Below are 22414 nucleotides of genomic sequence, written 5' to 3'. Positions count from 1 at the left end.
CCTCATGTTTCCTAACATTATATATGAAACATAAGGTGTTCTATAGGGGCCCACCCCAAGAGGTGTTGTTTAGCAACATACTGACAAGAGAAAAGTGTGTCGTTATTAGGCTTTGGGAGAAAGCTGCACTCTGCTGATAATCCCACTGCAACCGCACATGGATTTCCTGTTCCTAAAGTGGAAAATAAACATACTCGAGTAGAATACCAAATGAAATGGCCTGAAAACATCCCCAAAATAAAATCCAGAGTGTGTCCACACCCAAAAGAGCTTTAAATGAAAGAAAGAGAAATATGTTTTTAATTCATGTATTTGCCAATAAAGAACTTTACTGATGCAGCCAGTGAAGTATATATACTGTATCTGGGTTTATATGGGCTGTCTTCATCAACTAAGACTCAAGAGGTACACAATGTCAGGATGTTCTAAATTCCTAATACTTCTATTTACAGATCATCAGAGTTCATTACCTAGCCAACTGATCCTGTTTCCTTATTGAACTGTTTTTAAACCATCTTTTTCTTTTTCCACAAAAAGCTGGTACACTCGATGTAACCTAACATTGACCATGAACACCACAGTCACTCAGAACCATTCCAACATAGTGCTCTGCTTGTCCCAAACACCTATGGTCCATACCCCATAAGCTAATTGGTACTAAATCCCAGGAAACTTCAAGAACCTCATTCTCAACTATTACAGAACATTTTCTGCTGGGACAACAACCTCAGCATGGCAAAAGCTTGAGTAGTGGATGGCCACAGGGTGTATCCTCTCTGTAATCCTTTTCTCTCTCACCATGAACATGCTGGTAAAGGCTGTCGAGGTTGAGTGTAGAGGACCTCTTACCAGGTCGGATGTCAGACTGGCACCCACCCTAACGATGACAATCTGTCCAAGGATGTAAGTGGAGTCTGAAGGGCCATGAGAAGCTAATGACCTGGGCCTGCGTGAGATTCAAACCATCACACTACAGACTTCTGGTGCAGAAGAAAGGCAAAATCTCCCACAAGTTCTGCTTTGCACTGGGTAGCATACAGATACTTGGAAAAAAAAAACATGAAAAATTAACTTGAGAGTATTTTGTACTTAACTGTTTATCAAATTTAATTACTTGTTAATATAAGCTGCCATAATGTTAATCTGGATCATTCCAGGCCATGCTTGTTGGGACTTTCCCTGTCCCCTCCCCCATCCTGACTCACCAGTCACTGGTCTCAAGATAGGATCAGTTCAGATTACGGATCAGGAAGTTTTGCGTGTAAGGTAAGAGGCATTGAAATTAAGTTATACTTTGAGAAGCATAAATCAACCATGGAGACACCTTCTGGAGGAAGGCACTGGTGTTTCCATCAGTGATATCTATGAACATCATTCTTTTGGTATGATGAAATTGTTGCTGGGTTTCAGTAAACCTCTGAAACTCGAAGGATAATTTAAAAAGGTTGTGGTTCTAATGCAGTACTGATCATTTTTGACATCTCAGGAAAAAATTAACATTGCAGGTCACTAAACTTCCTGTCATGGTCCGGAGTCTGCGACTCCGTGTTTATGTTTAGTTTATTAGTATTCTGTGGTTTTGGTTGCCTTGGGTGTTTGTACTCTTCTGTTTCATGGTTCATGTTCCTATGTTCTGTGTCCCCCAGTCTGTGTTAAGTTGGTGGGTTATGTCATTGCGTGTATGTGTTTCCTGTTTTATTGTGAAGGTCTGCATCTTATGTGAGTGTTTTCAGTTTGCCTCCCTGATCGGCTATGTACCACAGGCCTTCAAGCTAGCTGTAGTTAAACCTTTACTCAAAAAGCCATCTCTAGACCCAGCAGTCTTAGCTAATTATAGGCCAATCTCCAACCTTCCTTTCATATCAAAAATCCTTGAAAGAGTAGTTGTCAAACAGCTAACATCATCTGCAGAGGAATGGTTTATTTGAAGAGTTTCAGTCAGGTTTCAGAGCTCATCACAGCACAGAAACAGCTTTAGTGAAGGTTACAAATGATCTTCTTATGGGCTCTGACAGTGGACTCATCTCTGTGTTTGTCCTGCTAGACCTTAGTGCAGCATTCGATACTGTCGACCATAATATCCTATTAGAGCGATTAGAACATGCTGTAGGTATTACACTGCAGTGGTTTGTATCATATCTATCTAATAAGATAAGATAAGATAAGATAAGATAACCTTTATTAGTCCCACACGTGGGAAATTTGTTTTGTCACAGCAGGAAGTGGACAGTGCAAAAGTTATGAGGCAAAAATTAGAATACAATAAGAATAAATACAGTACACAACTGTACAGAATAGAATAAAATAAAATATTATATACAGTAGAATAAAATAAAATAAATATACAATAAGATAAAAATAGAATACAAATACAAATACTATATACAACTGAGTAAAAATACAACGATGACAGAAAGGATTATTGCACTTAGTATTATTGCATATGTATGGATGTGTGTGCTTGATCAGTTAAAGTCTTTATTATGGAGTCTGACAGCAGTGGGGAGGAAAGACCTGCGAAATCTCTCCGTCCCACACCGTGGGTGCCGCAGTCTCCCACTGAAGGAGCTGCTCAGTGCTGTCACAGTCTGCTGCATGGGGTGGGAGATGTTGTCCATCAGGGATGACAGCTTAGCCGCCGTTCTCCTGTCACTCACCACCTCCACTGGGTCCAGAGGGCATCCTAGAACAGAGCTGGCCCTTCGGATCACCCTGTTCAGTCTCTTCCTGTCCCCAGCAGAGATGCTGCCGCCCCAGCAGACCACGCCATAAAAGATAGCAGAAGCCACAACAGAGTCATAGAATTTCTTCAGGAGTGGGCCCTCCACTCCAAATGACCTGAGTCTCCGCAGCAGGTACAGCCTGCTCTGCCCTTTCCTGTAGAGGGCGTCTGAGTTATGAGTCCAGTCCAGTCTATTGTTCAGATGAACACCAAGGTACCTGTAGCTGTCCACAGCCTCAATGTCCATACCTTGGATGTTCAGTGGTTGCAGTGGAGAATGCTTGTGCCTGCGGAAGTCTACCACCAGTTCCTTGGTTTTACTGGCGTTGATCTGGAGGTAGTTCAGCTGGCACCAGTCCACAAAGTCTTGGGTCAGACCTCTGTACTCCTTGTCGTCCCCCTCAGTGATGAGGCCGACTATTGCAGAGTCATCAGAGAACTTCTGCAGGAAGCACTGGGTGGAATTGTGGGAGAAGTCTGCAGTGTAGATGGTGAAGAGGAACGGAGCCAGAACCGTTCCCTGTGGGGCCCCCGTACTGCAGACGACCCTGTCCGACACACAGCCCTGAGTCCTCACATACTGTGGTCGGTCGGTGAGGTAGTCCAGGATCCAGGTAGTGAGGTGATGGTCCACTCCAGAGTTGGGTGGTTGAGCCTGTCTAATAGACTCCAATTTGTTCATGTAAATGGAGAGTCCTCTTCACACACTGAGGTTAATTATGGAGTTCCACAGGGTTCAGTGCTAGGACCAATTCTGTTTACATTATACATGCTTCCCCTAGGCAGTATCATTAGAAGACATAGCATACATTTTCACTGCTATGCAGATGACACCCAGCTCTATCTGTCCATGAAGCCAGATAACAGACACCAATTAGTTAAACTGCAGGAATGTCTTAAAGACATAAAGACCTGGATGGCCGCTAACTTTCTGCTTCTTAATTCAGATAAAACTGAGGTTATTGTACTCGGCCCTGAAAAGCCTAGAAATATGGTATCTAACCAGATTCTTACTCTGGATGGCATTACCTTGGCCTCCAGTAACGCTGTGAGGAACCTTGGAGTCATTTTTGACCAGGACATGTCCTTCAATGCACATATTAAACAAATATGTAAGACTGCGTTCTTCCATTTGCGCAACATCTCTAAAATTAGAAATATCCTGTCTCAGAGTGACGCTGAAAAACTAGTTCATGCATTTATTACTTCCAGGCTGGACTACTGTAATTCATTATTATCAGGATGTCCAAAAAACTCACTGAAAAGCCTTCAGCTAATCCAAAATGCTGCAGCAAGAGTACTGACAGGGACTAGAAAGAGAGAGCATATTTCTCCTGTTTTGGCTTCCCTTCATTGGCTTCCTGTTAAATCCAGAATTGAATTCAAAATCCTGCTCCTCACATACAAGGTCTTAAATAATCAGGCCCCATCTTATCTTAATGACCTTGTAGTACCATATCACCCTATTAGAGCACTTCGCTCTCGCTCTGCAGGCCTACTTGTTGTTCCTAGAGTATTTAAAAGTAGAACGGGAGGCAGAGCCTTCAGTTTTCAGGCCCCTCTTCTGTGGAACCAGCTTCCAGTTTGGATTCAGGAGACAGACACTATCTCTACTTTCAAGATTAGGCTTAAAACTTTCCTTTTTGCTAAAGCATATAGTTAGGGCTGGACCAGGTGACCCTGAATCCTCCCTTAGTTATGCTGCAATAGACATAGGCTGCCGGGGGATTCCCATGATGCATTGAGTTTTTCCTTTCCAGTCACCTTTCTCACTCACTATGTATTAACAGACCTCTCTGCATTGAATCATATCTGTTATTAACCTCTGTCTCTCTTCCACAGCATGTCTTTATCCTGTCTTCCTTCTCTCACCCCAACTGGTCGCAGCAGATGGCCGCCCCTCCCTGAGCCTGGTTCTGCCAGAGGTTTCTTCCTGTTAAAAGGGAGTTTTTCCTTCCCACTGTTGCCAAAGTGCTTGCTCATAGGGGGTCATATGATTGTTGGGTTTTTCTCTGTATCTATGAAGCGCCTTGAGGCGACTTATGTTGTGATTTGGCGCTATATAAATAAAATTGAATTGAATTGAATAGTCTTGTCACGTTAATCACTCCCAGCTGTGTTCCCCACCTGTGTGTAATCTCCCTGTGTTCTCTGAGTGTATTTAAGTTGTGTCTTCTGTCATGGTAGTTGCTGGTTCGTCTGTGTTGTTTCCCCTCGGTCTCCCTGCATCTCTCCATGTGTATTTCCCCGGACCTCCCTGCATCTTCGTTTCTGGTCTGTTTTGTTAGTTTTTCCCAGTTTAGGCTTCAGTTTCATGTTCCCAGTGCCTTTGTTGTTTGTATTTCTTTCGTTAATAAATACTCACCTGCACCAGAGCTGCCGCGTCCTGGTCCTACATAATTCCACACGGCTTGCCCCGGCAAACCGTGACACTTCCAGGACTGAACTATGAGGTAAATCGTCCACCACTTCTTTAATAAGATGTTTACTTCATTTCCTGTTTTTTTTTTTATTGATACTTTCAGAGATTTTACTATCTGTTTACCTTAGTATAAAAACTATGTTAATTATAATGTCATATAATTGAATATGCTAGATTGCGTGGTCAATATGCAGTTTGGTGCCAAGCACTGTCTTTAAATCATTGAGCTATTTCACATATGATTACTTTTAACTTTTTTGTGTTTGTGAAACATAACTGCCTGATTTCACCTTATAGTTTCATCTATATTGTTTGACTTTACATGTAGAGTTGTGATTCTTGCTTTTCTTTCACTTGATATCATAGGCACCAAAATTACACAATTTAAAAACGAAATAAAATAAAAACAGACCTTATTATAATGTTAATTGTGTTCAAAAGCATCATTTAAAGCATAGGTGTCAAACTCTGGCCCAATTACATTTGGCCCGCGAAGCCATACCAAATTACTATTACAGCTGGCCTACTGGTATTATACAGCTAATATATTTATTGTTTAGTATTAAGCTTTGCTTTTTCCATATTCAGTTTTCCAGCAAAACGTATTTGAGTCTATAAGAAAAGATTCATTCTTATATCTGGAGGAAGATTTTTTTTTTTCAATAAATATTAATGTTAGCCCGTGACTTTGTTTCAGTTTTGAATTTTGGCCCACTGCGTATTTGAGTTTGACACCCCTGATTTAAAGTCTTTACAACAGCGTAATGAGGCATTTAAAAATGAGAGATTCCGTAAATTTAATATTTAAGAAAGCAGAAGCTCTATACTTGTCAAAATAATACAAGTAGACAAAAACTTAAAGTAAGTGTTAATATATACATACATATATATTCATCAACACTTACTTTGATCTTGTAAAAAATAAATAAATAAATAAAGCAACAGCAAGTGAAAGCATACCTTGACAATGACCAGAGAAAATAATCGAACTTCAGTGTCCTGGTCAAAAGTATGTCAGATAAGCAACATATTCACCAAGAGTGAAGAGAGGAGCCATGTTTTTATTAGTGTAATCCTTGTTAAACATCTGTGGATCATAACCATTTACAACTATAAGACAGCTAAAAATGGTTTCATTTAAATGCCAATGAAAAAGAAAAATTACATACGCTTCTCTGTATATCAAACCTACAACTGTACTGATAAACATGAAACAACCTCACACACATACACGATATAGTTAAACCTCAAAATTCAATTGCCAAACGTCATTTGATTTTAATCTGCGACACATAATAGCCACTAAGGGGATCAAATCTGAAACTGGCAGGAAGAAAATCTTTGTTTTCCTTCAGGATGATAATATAAAGACATCATCATTTGCCAGGCAAATCTGAGAGATTAATTAAAACAAAAACAGTCTTCTGGCAAATCTACCTCCAATTGGCAGCATTTTGAGATGTTTCTCTTGGGCACATGTCTGACAAGTTTAACCAGCCAAAGATTATATGTGTGTGTGTGTGTATTATATATATACATACATACAAGCACGCATACAAAACTGTGAAATAATAGAATAAGTAGCAGAATTTAACAATAAAAAAATAAAATCCTATTTATTTTGCAATACTCTGTATGCCACAAAGACAGCAACAGTGTCATAGTCGTGCAATATGAGAGGCAACATGTAAACAAGCATGCTTGTTTAGAACCAGTGTGGGGACTTAGAGGTGAGCTTTGCATCTGTTTAAAGCACACTTACGCTGTTGCTGTGCTTTATTTAAACTTTGGGGCTTTGCAGGGTACAGCTTCAGTACCAATACCCTTCACCGCTACTGTCAGTCATTTGATCTGTCACTGTTTTCACCGTCAACTTGTCAGCCAAGACTAAAGCTGTCGATCAGTCAGGACAACGTTGGGGATCGTCAACAAGTTCCAATTTTAGATGTGGTGCCGAGATTTAGAGACGTGCAGGGCGACACAAAAGCCTCATTGATCTAAGGTGGAGATGGAGAGGCTCTCAGCCTGCCTACTTGAATATGCTGAGTGTCAGCATGCAAGACTGAGTTCAGAAGTATGAGTTTGCATACACCTTGATACCACTGAGGCGCATCTACCCATCTGTAGATTTGTATCCTCTACATGCTTCTGGACACAATTTTTCAGTGTCAGTGACACACTAAAGCACTAAAAATACGACCACCCCCCCCCCCCCCACCCCCCAACAATAGTAGCTTTTATACAGATCAATAATATAGTTACATAAGAAAATAATAAGTTAGGTTACACTCTTTGCATTCATACAAACTGTGGATTACATTTAGAACGTGAATGGCCAAGTAAGTGAATCATAAACTCTGTACTTCTGCAAAGTGTTTTGCAAAATGTTTTGTCTTTCTTGCTCCTCACTCACCACTGCTATATGTGGAAGAAGCAGGCAGATGTTTATAAAGCTATACCAGATATTTGTCGTGGGAGTTGGCAGTGACTAAAACCAGCACTGAAAATGATACATTTTTGTCCAGTCATATGGACAGAAGCACAATTCCAAATTAAGTTTAATATTACTCTTGAACTAATCCGTGTATAAACAAGCCACTGTTCTCCAATACACCAGCTTGATTAACTACTGGTTAGTGGCACAAATACCCATGGACCCCAAAAGACCAAACCGAATAAATTGGATGATTTCCCAGCATCATAAAATTTTTGCACATTTGAAAATTTGACAAAAATGTCTCAAAATACTACAGGCTGTACTGTCAGTAGGTTTGGTTCAGGCACTTAAGTTTAAGTTTCCTTTATGAGATGCACAAAAAACACTCTTCCTCTAATCAGCCTCATCTTTGTAAACCCTGCAATATACTGTATTATTTAAATAGTTCGTCACTGTAGTCTGGTACTGTTAAAAAACTGTAACCCACATAATTTCCTTAGGGATTATTAAAGTGTTCTGATTCTGATTCTTTTAAAATTCATTTCAGTACAATCTCATTTATAGTGTCAGTTTGCACTAGCTGTCATTACAAGATAGAAAAGTAAAAAGACAAGAAACTTCCAAAATCGAACATTAAAACACCGAACAGAGAGACAAAAACGTAACAACAACGCAGGGCAGCAGGATAACCTGAAACAAGAAATATAACCATAAACAGAACCCACAGCTGAACTAAAACTAAGACGAATATACACTTAACCCTTTAAGACCTACCATAGAACCAAGGCCGCCAGAGCTTACTTTATATTTTTACATGCTGTAGTGCCATTTTTGGGAGCATTTCAAGTTGCTATACATCAACACAACTGTTATAGCCCATATTTTAATAATATGTATGCATTAAGTCCATAGTAACTACATAAAAAAATTTAAAATCATTTTTGTTTTGTTTTTTATATATATTTCTACTTGGAGAAATTCAAGAGGTTTACCCCTCGAAACTTTAAATACAAAAAAGTTGCAAAAAATAGTTTACAATAACAGGAAATTTATTTTGAGTGTCTTCATAGTTTTATCTTTGAGATACACCATTTTTTATATACTGCAGGAAAAACGAAAAACAATCCTATGATGCAAATTTGCAAAGAAAACAGCATGTGCATCAAAATAAACTATTTTAAGCAGTGCAATTTGAGTTCTAAGCATCCCAGAAACTATTCAGAAACACAACACACTAACTACACAAGACAACACATGAACTACACACTCCGAACACGCTAAACGTCACAAATCTCTCACATCTCAAAACTTGCTCTCTCTCTCTCACGCTCTCTCTCGCCGTCACTCCTAAAACTTCCCCGTCTTCCTAAACAACCAAATGTCATGTTGTCATATCTTTTTTTTTTTTTGATTGGTCGACATGGTGCATTTTTCCACCAACACCAACGGGCTGCTTTTGTTTTGTTTTTTTATTTTCATAAGCAGAGAGTGCTTGCTAGCGCTGTCCTTAGACAGTAAACATGAAGAAACTATTGAGGAAAAAACACTTGGATATATTGTTTATCATGACTCTGGTTTTACGTGGCCCATCAACACAATTTAAAAACTGGTATATATCAGCTTGTTGCTTTGTCATCTTGAAGTGGTCATGTGATTGGCTTACCACGACTACTTTATTGTTCCTCAGTCAAACAGCAGCACTCATGCGATTGTTTTGCCCCCTAGCTCCAGGTGTTGTTCCAAAAAGTGATAGTCTGCCAGAAAGTGATTGCCTCCTTGGGAGCGCGTGCAGCTGCTTAATATGGAGCCCCTCTGATGACATCGTCCAAAAAATAAATATATTGTGGCCACAAAATACTACTTCGTCAGCACGAAATGGGTATAACATGCCCACGAAATACTTATTTGTGCCCACGAAATACTATTTTGAGGGCACGAAATAGGTATAACGTGCGCACGAAATGCTAATTTGTGCCCACGAAACACTTGACCGATAACCGTGATCCTTCCCAGGCCCTTGCAGTTGGTTAACAATAAAATCTATCCCAGCGTCCAGGTCCTACTTACGTCTGTAAAGCAACTGGGCTCTCAATGTCCTGTTTAAATGTCTCTCTGTAATAATGGTTCCTTGCATTGCAGGCTTTTCAAAATGCATTTGTAGCTCATCCCCAGCCCAAAATAAAACTCAATCATACTGTCTTTGTCCATGGTGTATAGGTTTAGCCTACTCTTATGCTTATATCTCTACGCAGCTCTCCAGGAATTGTATCAATATGATGTACGCACGTTATCTATTTTGTTGCCACAAATACGTAATTCCTTGCCACGTTATGCCCAATTTGTGCGCACGTTATACCTATTTCGTGCCCTTGAAATAGTATTTCCATCCATCCATCCATTCACTTCCGCTTATCCTTTTCAGGGTCGCGGGAGGCGCTGGAGCCTATCCCAGCTGTCATAGGGCGAGAGGCGGGGTACACCCTGGACAGGTTGCAAGTCTGTCGCAGGGCCAACACACAGGGACAGACAACCATTCACACTCACATTCACTCGCACATTCACACCTAGTGGCAATTTGGATTATCCAATTAAACTATCCCCACAAGCTGCATGTCTTTGGATGGTGGGAGGAAGCCGGAGTACCCGGAGAGAACCCACGCAAACACAGGGAGAACATGCAAACTCCACACAGAAAGATGGTGGAATTGAACTCAGGACCTTCTTGCTGTGCGGCAACAGTGCTAACCACCGTGCATAGTATTTCGTGGCCACACATAAGTATTTCGTGGGCACGTTATACTATTTCGAAGGCACGAAGTAGTATTTTGTGGCCACAATTTATTTATTTTTTGGACCATGTCATCAGAGGGGCTCTGTAGCTTAAAGCTGTAGCGCCCAGATTACTTACGTAGACAGCTACTTCCGTGCAACTGGTATAAAATGCGGTAAGCTGAAGACAGCTGAAGACAGCTTGTTAGTAACGGTAAAGGCGTTGTAATGATAGAAACAGTAATTAGTTAGATTACTCGTTACTGAAAAAAGTAACGCCGTTACTTGTAACGCCGTTATTCCCATCACTGATTAGCAGTAAAATCAAAGCACTGCTCCACCTAAATTCAACTTGACAGAGCAGCTAGCATGGATGAAAAATCTTTTGCTGAGAGAGCTGGGAGCCTTTCAATATTAACTGCACTGGTCAGTAATTTTTATTTAGTATGGAGCACTTGTAAGACCACTATTTTACAGCTAGAACAGTAGCGTCTGCTGCAGGGATGTACTGCTCTTGATTTTCTGGCTCATTTTGAACATATAATTCTTTACATTGCCTTGAAATCTTTAGTTACTGTAGCCATTAGCAAGTCCTGTCTGTAATGTAGCCTCAGACATCTTACTGGATTACTTTACTTTATAGGCTTATCTTTATATGTCACTTTGCATACACAACTTCTGCTTTCTGCTATGGGTTACTATACGGGTTATGGGTAACACATAATAATCAGCAGAATTACTTTGGAGTATTGGAGTTTATAACATCTCAAGTTGTATGAGACTTTTTTGTGTATGAAAGAAAGGTGATTTTTTTCAGGTTTTTTTGCTGTCCTGCTATATATTGCCCATGATTAAATTCTGTAATTTGATAAAGTTTACATTTCCAACAGGAACACTTAGTAAAATAACCAACCACTCCCACTGAATACAGCTTGCTTTCTTGTGTGCAGAGCATTTCACCTTTGTGAAATAAAAGTGTCACAGATTCCACGCTCTACTGTAATCCAGTGTTTGAATTTTTAAATTGCGCAGTTTCATTTTAATACTTTAATACTTCAGCAACACTTAAATCTTATTGCAAGCAACTGTAAATCTTACTGCAAGCGCCACGTGTGTTTTCACTGCTATCGGTGGAAGGCAAAGTGCAAGTACCCGCCATACTACTGCTATCACAAAAAAGAAAGCACCACATCTAGCGAGCCCCAAGCTCCCCATTAAAAAAGCTGCCAAGGAGGCAGCCTTATCTGGAAATGAGCAATCTAGTTTTCAAAAGCTGCTTTCTGCCAAATGTTTATCTAATAGAACAAATAGGACAAAACATTGCATTAACCATCCTGCAGACTCGGTTCTTTGGATGACAGAGTAGTGTAAGCATGATGCAATTCCAGAGCTATCATGAGTTATAACAAGTCTCATACTGCATCAAAGCTTTATGAAAAAACAAACAAACAGCAACTTTAAAGCTTTGCAAATGAAAAACAAGAAAATACTCACTAATACTAGCATCCTGGGGTGAGTCCATGGCATGATCTGTTGACAGGTCAGTTTGAGCGAGGCTGCTACTCACTCTTTTGGCTGGGTAGGTGTGGATGGCTGGGACTTCCTGGTCAGAGTGACAGAGAGAGACAGAGGACTATCAGAGGAAACACCTTGCTTTTTCAACAGCAAGATGGAGAAGTGACTCTACAGGTCATCAAAACCAGCTGGCATGGCAATGTCATTACACCCTATCACACATACACACACAGACAGAAAAACACATGGTTACATACATACCTCAAATACAGTCAAAGTGACATTTAAGCTCCAGTTAGACCGAGGTACTGACATCTAGTCTCCACATATGCACAACTACACACGGATATCTGAGTGCAACCAGACCCAACCTTGAACACAATTTAAACATTAAGCATTGACTGGAAAGTTAGTGTAAACAGCATTTGGTTGAATTTTAATGGAGCCACTCTCGCTCTAACTGCAAGTGCTTTCACAGGCTGCTATTGATAAGAGGTACACTGGTAAGCAGCATGTCCTTGGTGTACTCGTGCTTGTTTTTCCCCAGGAAGAATTTTGTCAAAACTTAGAAGTCAGCCACTGCAACATGCCTATTCAGTTGCAAATCATCCCCACAGAGAACAAGCACACCTGTGTCTGAGTGTGTGTATCCTTCTCTTTGCAAATGTGCGGGTGTGTTTTTTTTCATTTGCAAATCAAATATATCTCCCACAGCGGTTTTTCGACAGTACCTAGTTGGGCGTCGACACAGAAGGACAATAAACACTCTCAGCTCTACACACGTAAAAACCGTGTGAAACATATACACATGCATGCAAACCTGTGTCTGTCTTGCTTATTCTCATTTCACTGTGCTGAAGGTGTCAACCATAATTTCAGTACATGCAGCAAAGGACAAAACATTGTCCTCAAAAATCTCATTTAGCAAATCCCTGAAAGACATGCATGGCTATTTGCATATTTTCCTTCGGTATCACATACACAGACACACACCATGGGAATACAGGGATGCAAGCATAATCTCCCTCTTTCTGTCACTGCTGTTGTCCCTGGCTTGCTGAAGTAGCACTCACATCAAATAAAGCTCAAATCAGAAAGTGCAGCTCCCCAGTGCTTTAAGTTTGACTGCTGATTTTTATACTCAGTATGTTGTCTACAACACAATGATATTTTGCTCACTGGAAGATGTACTGTGCAACTGTATGCTTTAAAGGCCACTGTGTGAAAAATGTGTGCTGGTGTGATTTCCTTACTGCTGGTTGCAGGAGTGAATGCCACTGAAGGAGCCATTAAACATTTACTTGTCTTGACTATCTGATGGGTTTGTTTACTCTTCAAGAAACTGTGAATACATATGGTGAGCTGGTGAGAGCACTTAAACATACCAAAGTAAAGCATTCTCTGTCCTTTTATCTTAAATAGTGTACATGTGTAAACAACCAGCTGCGTGTCATACAGCTTCTCACACATCTGTTCTTGTTCCATCTTGTGGCTGGCGTTCGCTATTGTCTCTGGAGGCAGAATTGATGCAGCTTGACAATGGAGTCATTGTAATTTTTTAAGATTCCTCAAGGGTGTATCTCTGTCCCATGCATAATGCCTGGAGCTTATCAAGTTGAGAGGCCAGCAGCTTGCAGATAATTGTTTGTACATTCACAATGTAGCTAAACCTCTAGCTTCCACTGGTTCTGCTTCCACTGAGAGTTATCAACTATTACAGTTATGAGCAGTGCTTAGTGTGGAAACATTTATCCTAATGACAGATGAGCTTTCTCTTCCTAACTACGTCAGTCAACATGTGTGATATACAGAGAGTAACGCCTTACTGTAATCTGCTTACTTTTTTCAGGTAACGAGTAAAGTAAGGGATTACTATTGCAAAAACGGTAATTAGATTACCGTTGCTTTCCCGTAGGAACGTTGCGTTACTAAAACCGTGATTTTTTTTGCGAGAATGTCTCATGACAGTGACGTAAGCAAGTGCGAAGTTCGTGACAACAGCTGTGTGCAGATCAACAATGGATCATAAATCGAGTGCAGGAGAGAGTATGAGCGTGCAGTGTTTAAAGCGTGGAAGTACTGACGTTACTTTGAGTTTGATTCCATAAAAAGTGACAAAACAGAATTTATTCCATTTGACAGACTAGTTGCACAATATGGGATCAACAAGACAAGATTTTTAGAATATCAACAAATTAAATCCATAGTAAAAAAGAAATTTAACCTCAGTCAAGTTGAATTACAAACACCACTAAGTGCGGCACATTTTCTTACTCTTAAATCCCCCAAATTATTATCTAAAATATACAGAACACTTTCTAAATTAGATGAATCAATATCCCTTCCTATTGCAAAGTGGGAAGCAGATTTATCAGTCAGCTTAGACCAAAACTTCTGGTCTCAGATTTGCTTAAAAACCTTTAAATTAATTAAAAATCCCAGTCTGCAATTAATACAATACAAAATACTACATAGAGTGCACTATACAGGTCATCGGATGTTCAAGATGGGCTTTACATCTTCCAACAACTGCTCACACTGTCAAGGCAATACACCAGACAATTACATCCACGCTCTTTGGTTCTGTCCACCAGTGCAAAAGTTTTGGTGCGAGATATGTGAAGACTTATCGAAGTGTCTGAAATGTAACATTCCAACCTCCCCTTAGTGTGTTTACTGGGCAGCTTAGATAATGTCACTTCAGAAAAGAATATAGCCCATATGATTTTCACTGCCCTATGCATAGCCAAGAAAACAGTCCTCATGAACTGGAAAAATAAAAATAATCTTAATTCTAACCAATATAGAAATTATCTATTAGATTACATTAGTCTTGATACAGCCTCTGCCACCACATCAGATCAATTGCTCTGGACTCCTTTTATCAGCTCCATCACCTAGTGGGGGTGGGGGGTCATAATTTGGTCCCACCTTCACTGTTGTGATTGGTGTGGGGGTAGGGACAGGCTTAGGGCGTCGGGGGGTTCCCCGGAGGCATCTTCCTTGGGGGGCTCAACCCGAGGTAGCGGTCATGTCCGGTTGGGGGCTCTGTTGGCTCTCAGGTGACTGTTTCCTCGCGGCTGCGTGCAGCGGGGCTAGGGGAGGGTCTGTGCTGACGGACGTGGGTTACTGACCTGGTAGCCTGGCTGGCCCTGGGTGGGTCCGGGATGGGCGTGAGGTTCTGGGGGCGCTCCGTCTCTGGGCTGGGGCCCGGGCCGGGCCTCGGGGGCTTGGATCCTGGTTGGTGTGTTGCCGGGGTTGTGGGCGGGTGGGTGCATGGGGGCCCGGCCTTGGAGCAGGGTGCCGCCGGTGCGTCGAACCACCTGGGGGGCTCTTCAACTGGTGGGGGAGATGGTCACATCTTGCAGGAGCTTTCCTCTCTTCAGGAACTCTCTCTGCAGGAGGGGGAGATACAGGAGAGGTGGAGGAACATCTCAGCCTGGGCGTTTACTGTCTTATGTAGTCTGGAAGATGAGTGGATGGTGGGGTGGGTGCAGTTTTCTCTGTGGTGGGGTTGGGTGGACTGTCCCGGGCTCTGTGGGGCCGGGAGGCGCTGCTGCACTGGGCCCCGGTCTGGATGGGCCTGGGCCCCCTTTCCCTGGCGGGTCGCGGAGTGTGGGAGTGCCTACTGGGGTCAGCGGGGGAGCTGGCCCCAGGGAGGGGTTACCTGCCCCTCCCTTCCTTCCCTCCCCATCTCCAGCTGCCTCTCTCTTCCCGCTCCACCACAACCACCCACACATGCAGGGCCTTGGAGTAGGGGTATGTCACCAGGGTGCAGAGGAGGCTACCCCCCCCCCCCCCCTTTGTCCCCTTCTGGCTGCCTCTGCCTCAATTTTATCCCACAACTTAGACATTCACATTATTCACACTCTCATTACACATACATATAGGATCTTGGGGGTGGGCACAATCACGGAGTCCAAATTACCATCAGGGTGTACACCTCACCCCTGGCGTCGTTGCCCACCTCTCAATTTTAAATACACTTAGACATTGAGGGCTATCAGGAGGGACTATGCGCTTACCTGCTGCTCCTTGGCAGGTAGCTCCATGCCCTCTTGGGTTTTAATTGCACCTTAGAACACACATGCATCAACACTACAATGAGCGAGTGGAGGGAGGTTTGGAGTCTTCTCCCACCCCCATTCTCTGCGGCCTGCTGGAGCGGGAGGGCTAGGTGGAGTTGGCCGTCCGACTGCGGTCTGGAGTGTGGGGCCTCCCTGCTGCTACGGAGTCGGGGTGGTCTGCCTCTCCCCACCTTAGGGAAAAGGGTAACACCACCTGGGTCTGGGTGCAGTTCCCCCCTCCAGGGGCAAGGGTACCTAGACCCGGTTTGTAGAGTACGCTTGGGGAGTGTGATCGTGTGTACAGCGTCTCTCTATGTCTGTCTCCACGTTGGTTGAGTGTGGAGTGAGTGCATATGAGAGCATGAGGGGGGGAATGGATGTTTGTGTCTGTGTGTGCCTGTATGTCTGTGTCTATATGTCAGGTTGGGTATCAGACGCCACCTCTCTGGGGACACCTCAGGCCCTCCAAGGTTTGGAGGCCTATCTCCACCTACCACCACTTCCCCTGCCGGTGGCGGACTCCCTCAGGTGTCGGTGCGTTGGTGGTTCCTTGTGTCTGGGGGTGGGCGTCCAGGTACACACCGGCTCACTCCTTGGCGGCCGCTTATCGGGGCCTGGAGCCTGGGGCTCGCTCGGGCCCCTTCGGGGGTGGGGTGCCCCCGGCCTCTCGGCCCGGGGCTCGGTCACTCAGGCACAGCTGGCGGCCGGCGGAGCTCACGGGCGCGTCACTGCAACTCCCCCTGGCTTCTGCTCCGCGGCTGCTGAGTGAACCCTCATCTGGGACTCTCCTCAGCTCTTACTGGAACAGTGGCGCGGCTGCCCCTCTGTTGGTCTTCCATGGTTTCTTGTGTTCTGGGGGCCTCTGGATGTCTGGAGTTTTGATCTCCTCCATACCTGCTTCACACCCTGGAGGACGGGGCTGTGGCCCCCCCCACACTCCCTAGCAGATCGTTACATGGAGAAACCTTTGGAATACAAGCGCGCTGATCCACACAGGTATGCACACGGGTGTTCACTGCTCGTAGACCCGAATTACACCTTTCTTGGCTGCTACTTCGAAGCACATCTGTCCTGCGTGCTGCACAACAACATTGAATATTTAGTATTTACTGCTGTTTACACTTAGCTAGATTAATGCGATGGTGTTGTGTTTAGTATGTTGCTTTGTTTTTTTTTGGTTTGTTTGTCTTTTTTTGCTTGTTTTCTATTCTTCTCTCAACAGGTGATCCAGGAGATTTTTATTATTTTTCTCCCCCCCTTTCTCACTGTCCCTCTCCCCTTCTGTTTTTCCTTTCCTTCCTCTTTCTTTCTCCCTTTCCTATCTCTCACTCATGTCTGTCCCGTCTGTAACATCTGAAAATAAAATATAATAAATAATAAAAACAAAGATCGACCAAATGGACCAATACGGCAATGCCACGATGATCCATTTGGCAAAGTAAATCCATTGGGTATCCTTGTTGGTCTTCAGACAACAATTCTGATGGCTAAAGAACCAAATGGGACAGGCGAAAAAAAAAAAAAAAAAAAAAAAAAAAGTGACAAAAACATTAGTGTCCGTTGTGCGTGGGAAGAAAACTTCTTTTTACTGCGAAAAAAAAACTAAACTTCCAAGCAAGCACCGAGTGCACTATGACATAATGGGAAATTCACAGAGACACTCCCGGATTCTTCCACTTACCACCGCGGCACACCTTCACCAGGGTAAACCTCCGCCTACCCAACGCCTGCTTTACAGGTGAAAATAGAGCAAAAGGACAGCTAGTCTTTGACTTTATTTATTTTCTGCTGTGTTTTACTTGCATCTATTTGAAAGAGTGAGTGTAAAAGGAAAAAATAAATAAATTATGTGCTAGAATGTGCAGAAAATAGGTTTATATATTAAACAAATTTCTTCCAGTCAGAGAATGTTGCATATAATTAAATTTAAAGTTAAAAGATTAAAACTAATAAAACAAGTTTTAAAAAGGGACTTTTCCATTTGATTACATTTTATATGATGGATTATGTAGAAAAAGTAGAATTGGGCTGAAAGATCTATCGCTTTATCACCTATTCAGGTTGTAAATCGTGTTTTTAAAAAGTAACCAAGTAACTAAGTAATTAATTACTTTTGAAAATAAGTAATCAGTAAAGTAACGGGATTACTTTTTTGGGGAAGTAATCAGTAATTAGTTACTGATTACTTTTTTCAAGTAACTTGACCAACACTGGTGATATAAGAAAGTTTTAATAACATATTTAACACATTAGTCATAAAAGCTTTAATGAGGAACTCCTGCCATGTCCAGTTTAATGGACATGGCAGGAGTTCCTGGTGGTGCCAGAGAGTTGGTGATCACTAAATACACCAAGTTTAACTTGCTGTTTTTCTTATATGCCATCTTCCTTTCTACCCCTCAGCTGTAAGAGGTTGGATGGGTGGGCAGCTATTGTGCGCACCCAACTTTGTGAATGTGATAATTCAAGAACGAGGCGAGATAGGATTTTCAAATTGAAACAATAGGTGCATCTACTACCTACTACCAAGGTCAGAGGTCACGTTTTCTGAAAGATTTGCACATGTGAAAACTTATGAAAAAAGTCATCCAAGATTTTCACATTTATACCACATGTGCATCTTTAGGCGACTGAGAAGTAGCACTGGTGACTCATAGTAATTTCAATAATACTTAATCTCACTGTAGATATTAGCAGTTAATTACTCACTGAACACTCAAGCCTTTTAATTCAGTGCAGATTTTTTTCATGAACACATTTGATATGTTTTTAAATCAAGATGTATTTCTCAGCTGGTTAAAAGCCATTTGTTGTACATAGTATTATGACTAAAATCATAACACTAATCATAATTGCAAGACTGTCATTTTTTATGATTTATTAAAAAATATGTTACACATATTGAACATTAAAAATATAACGAAATGTATTTTGAAGTCAGTCTAAATGTAGCCTGCAGACAGTCTGTGATCTGAGCATTTTATGTTGAAACCTGCTCACAAATTGAGATTCAGTCATTATGCTGTCAACATTACCAAAAGTACGGAGTCTGAAATTCAGAGTCTGACTCTCTGCATACTTTCCACTGAAAATCATCTAAATCAGTCTCAGTGGGTCGACCACTGGACCAACCACCCAAAATTATCATAGACTGTGTAATGGTGCAACAAACTGTATTTGATTCAAGTCCACTTGCATATCAGGATGGATCCAACATGGAAAAGGATAACAGAGATTCTTTATTTAAAATAGCTCATCCTCCCAAAATTATGCTGAAATTTTTCAAATCTATAAAAGCTGAGGCCTTTCTTTTAACATTTGGCTTTAGTGATAAAACATTACATTCATTAAATACTTGGAAAGCCATTCTGCATTTTTTAGTTCAGTAACTACCAATAGCAGTAACTCAGTAAAAGTGGGTTCTCCTTCCTGCCCTCCTATTTAAGATAAATATCAAGGTCTGTCACATGTTCATATTCCTAGATCCACTGGATTCAAACGGAGGGTTTGCTCTTTACTTACCTGTTGCCATGGTGAATCCTAGTATTGGACTCTGATGGAGATGGCTTTCTTTCCTTACTCATGTATCTGCTTGAACTAACCCTGATCACCTTTTTGGAATTGAAAAGTCAGTTGTTGACCTCAGAGTTAATGAACTCTTTTAAACAGAATATTGATTACAGCCAAGCCGATATGGTCTTTGACTTGGCCCGTCCAAAACCTTCTGTTTTTCCCCCCTGAAAAAGTTATTTGTTGAGTGTGTTTTCATTCTTTGCTGTATGATCAAGTTGTTCTCAAATATTTTGAATGTACTTCTCTTTAATGTAGCAGAAGACAGAAGACAAAATGATTGCATTAGGCTTCTATATTCATTCTGCTAAGACAGTCATAAATTACATCATCAATAAAAATGATTTAGTCTGTTCCAAAAAGGTGAATGGACTGGTTCTTATATAGTACTCTTCTACTCTATCTGACCAGTCAAAGCACTTTATACAACTTGTCTCATTCATCCATTTACACTCATTCATGCAAATACTTTTTTTGCTTTCTCTATGAAATGCTTTCTGTCGAACATTCATACTTTAGATAGACGCATTAGAGAGCAACTTGGGATTTGTATCTTGCCCTGCAGACTGGAGCAGCCAGTTATGTTCAGTTCAGCTTTATGTATTTAATGCCAAATCACAACAATGTTACACTTTTTATTGTACCCTACAATAATAGAGAGAAAACCAAGCACTTGGGCACAGTAAGGGGGGAAAAACTCTCTTTTAACAGAAAGAAACCTCCAGTAGAACTAGGCTCGCTGAGGGCCGCCATCAGCCATGACCAGTTGGGGGTGAGGAGAAGGAGACATGACAAAAGACACTGTGGAAAAATGACATTCCTTTAAACAGTGGAATGTGATTTTTCCACCCTTCCTCATTGGAGGTCGTTCATGATGTTATGGATTATTGTTTTGGGGTCTGCTTTACTTTTCATCATTAGTCTGTCAGCATTATTCCTTGGTTTGTTGAACCTGAATAGGTCCCTGGCTTATTGCTAAGTTTGTTGGATCCTTTTAATCTCTCTGTTTTGATTTTGCATGGACTCTTGTTTGTATGAGCTTCCCACCAACTCAACAAAAGTGCATTTTAAGTTTATTCTGTCAGTAATGTGTCGATTGCATGTTGTTTCTGATAACATCCTATGGTCTGAACTCCAGACATATACATAAGAAATATGAAATTATTTAATGTTTTTTCTTCACTGTACAAAACTGGTAAAGTCTCATAAAAGTGCAATATAAATTGTGATCATATATTTGTTTTCTTTGGGTGCTATCAAGATTTACAGGAAAAGGAACACATTTGTTAGCTATGGGAAATTGAATGAACTCAGAAATTTTGACCTCAGGAATTAGAAGTGAGGACTGCTGTTATCCATTTTCTGAAATACAATAACATGATGAACAGTAGCGGTGCTATAGCACAATGTCTCATGCAACTTTAACCAAGTGCTATGTAGCTTTAAGTCCCCACCATAAGTTCCCTTTGGCACAGGCTGCTACACATGAAGGAGGAAGAGGGAATAATGATAGCAGTTATATTAGGTGGGGGAGCCTCTCTGGGCATCTGACAGAGTGATAGAGTTAATAAGGGACAGGGCCTGGTGAAATCTGTCGAAATGTGGTCGGCCAGCCTGTCGCAAGAGATAATCCCTGTAGGAAAAAAAAAAAATCAGTGGATCCTCTTAAGAGTCTCAGCTAATGAAATCAGTGCTTGCCATCTGGGACCATTTCACATGTGACAGATGCTGACAAAGGGGACAGTCAGACCTGTGATGGTGAAACCATGGCAACTGGAAACACTAACACTGTGTAACCTTGCACCTTTACAGCAGTGCCTATTAGAGGGAGACACCACCTGAGCATAGAGCATGTGGGGAAACTGTGAGTTCATCATCACACATGTAAGGACTCTTTACATTTTTCACTGATTCCTTCACATCTGCTGTTGACATTTATGTCCTCTAACAAGAAGTGCTCATATGATTTTAATGATGTGTCAAGACACATAGAGTCTCTTTAGATAGCTGTCCACCTCGCTCTCTTCAACAGCTATCCTCTGCCTGTCTCCATTCGATGGCATACCTTCTGTGAAAATCAACCCTTTCAAAAAGTCAGTTAAGACTGGAGTCTAAAGGTTTTACTTTTCACATCCCTGGAGAGACAGCATGGGTGTAGGGTATTGTCTCAGCTGTACCCCAGTAACAAACTGATATCATTTCAGCTTGGATGGAGTCTTAAACTGAATCACGTGGTTTTTATGTTTTCACAAAGGTCAGCTCTCCACTCCAATTTGGATTTCAACTAGGGTTTGGCTGGAGATAATTGGGCATGAACCAAGGATTAAATTAAGTTCTTGTTGGACTGTAAAACTATATCTAATGCACCATCTCCTCTATATAAAGAAATATTGTCCCTAATTGCTTAAGTTGCTAAGTCGCTTCTTTCACACCAAAAAGTCTTTTAACAAACCGCTCGAAGGTTCTATACCTTGAATCATCATTTCTGTGATAAAACTTAAACACAGTTTGACTCTTAAGAAAGACTGTCTGAAAACAAGTTTCATCACCCTGCATTACAACCCTGTCCACACACACATTGCATATGGAGACTTGGACACATTGCAAGGGAGTAGTGGGTATCCTTTCACAGTTATTGTTCCCATGTAATGTTGTGATTGTGTGCTATTTTAACTCAAATCATTATCTTTTTCTAAGCCTAACCAAATGTGAACACAATGTTAAACTAGTGCAGCTGTGAAGGAAAACCAAAACATCCACGCAGGACATTTTTTTCCTTTCAAACAGTATTTGCTCTTTGCTTCTTATTTAGTGCCATCAAAAAGTGTTGAAACAGCAAAGCCAGTTTGTTTGTGCTGCTGACTATCCCCAATGTTTTTGAAATATCTCTGATGGATTTCCCCCCTTTGCTT

The 22414-nt window shown here is 41.4% G+C and overlaps 1 protein-coding gene across 2 annotated transcripts in view; it reads right to left on the bottom strand.

Moving 5' to 3' along the window:
- The window catches only part of xirp2a (xin actin binding repeat containing 2a), an 85785-nt gene that overhangs the window by 35754 nt on the left and 27617 nt on the right, over positions 1-22414 (bottom strand). For both annotated transcript variants that reach the window (XM_085265645.1, XM_085265647.1), the window contains exon 2: positions 11845-11953. In XM_085265645.1, coding sequence (XP_085121771.1) covers positions 11845-11953 — 109 coding nt within the window. The remainder of the gene's footprint in view (positions 1-11844; positions 11954-22414) is intronic.

The sequence above is a fragment of the Mchenga conophoros genome, linkage group LG23 (assembly GCF_057382185.1).
Source record: "Mchenga conophoros isolate Kocher_MC1m ecotype Shallow Benthic linkage group LG23, M_conophoros_male_GT1.1, whole genome shotgun sequence".
Lineage (NCBI taxonomy): Eukaryota > Metazoa > Chordata > Actinopteri > Cichliformes > Cichlidae > Mchenga > Mchenga conophoros.
Note: the sequence above shows the minus strand (reverse complement) of the source record. Positions and strands in the feature narration are given on the sequence as shown.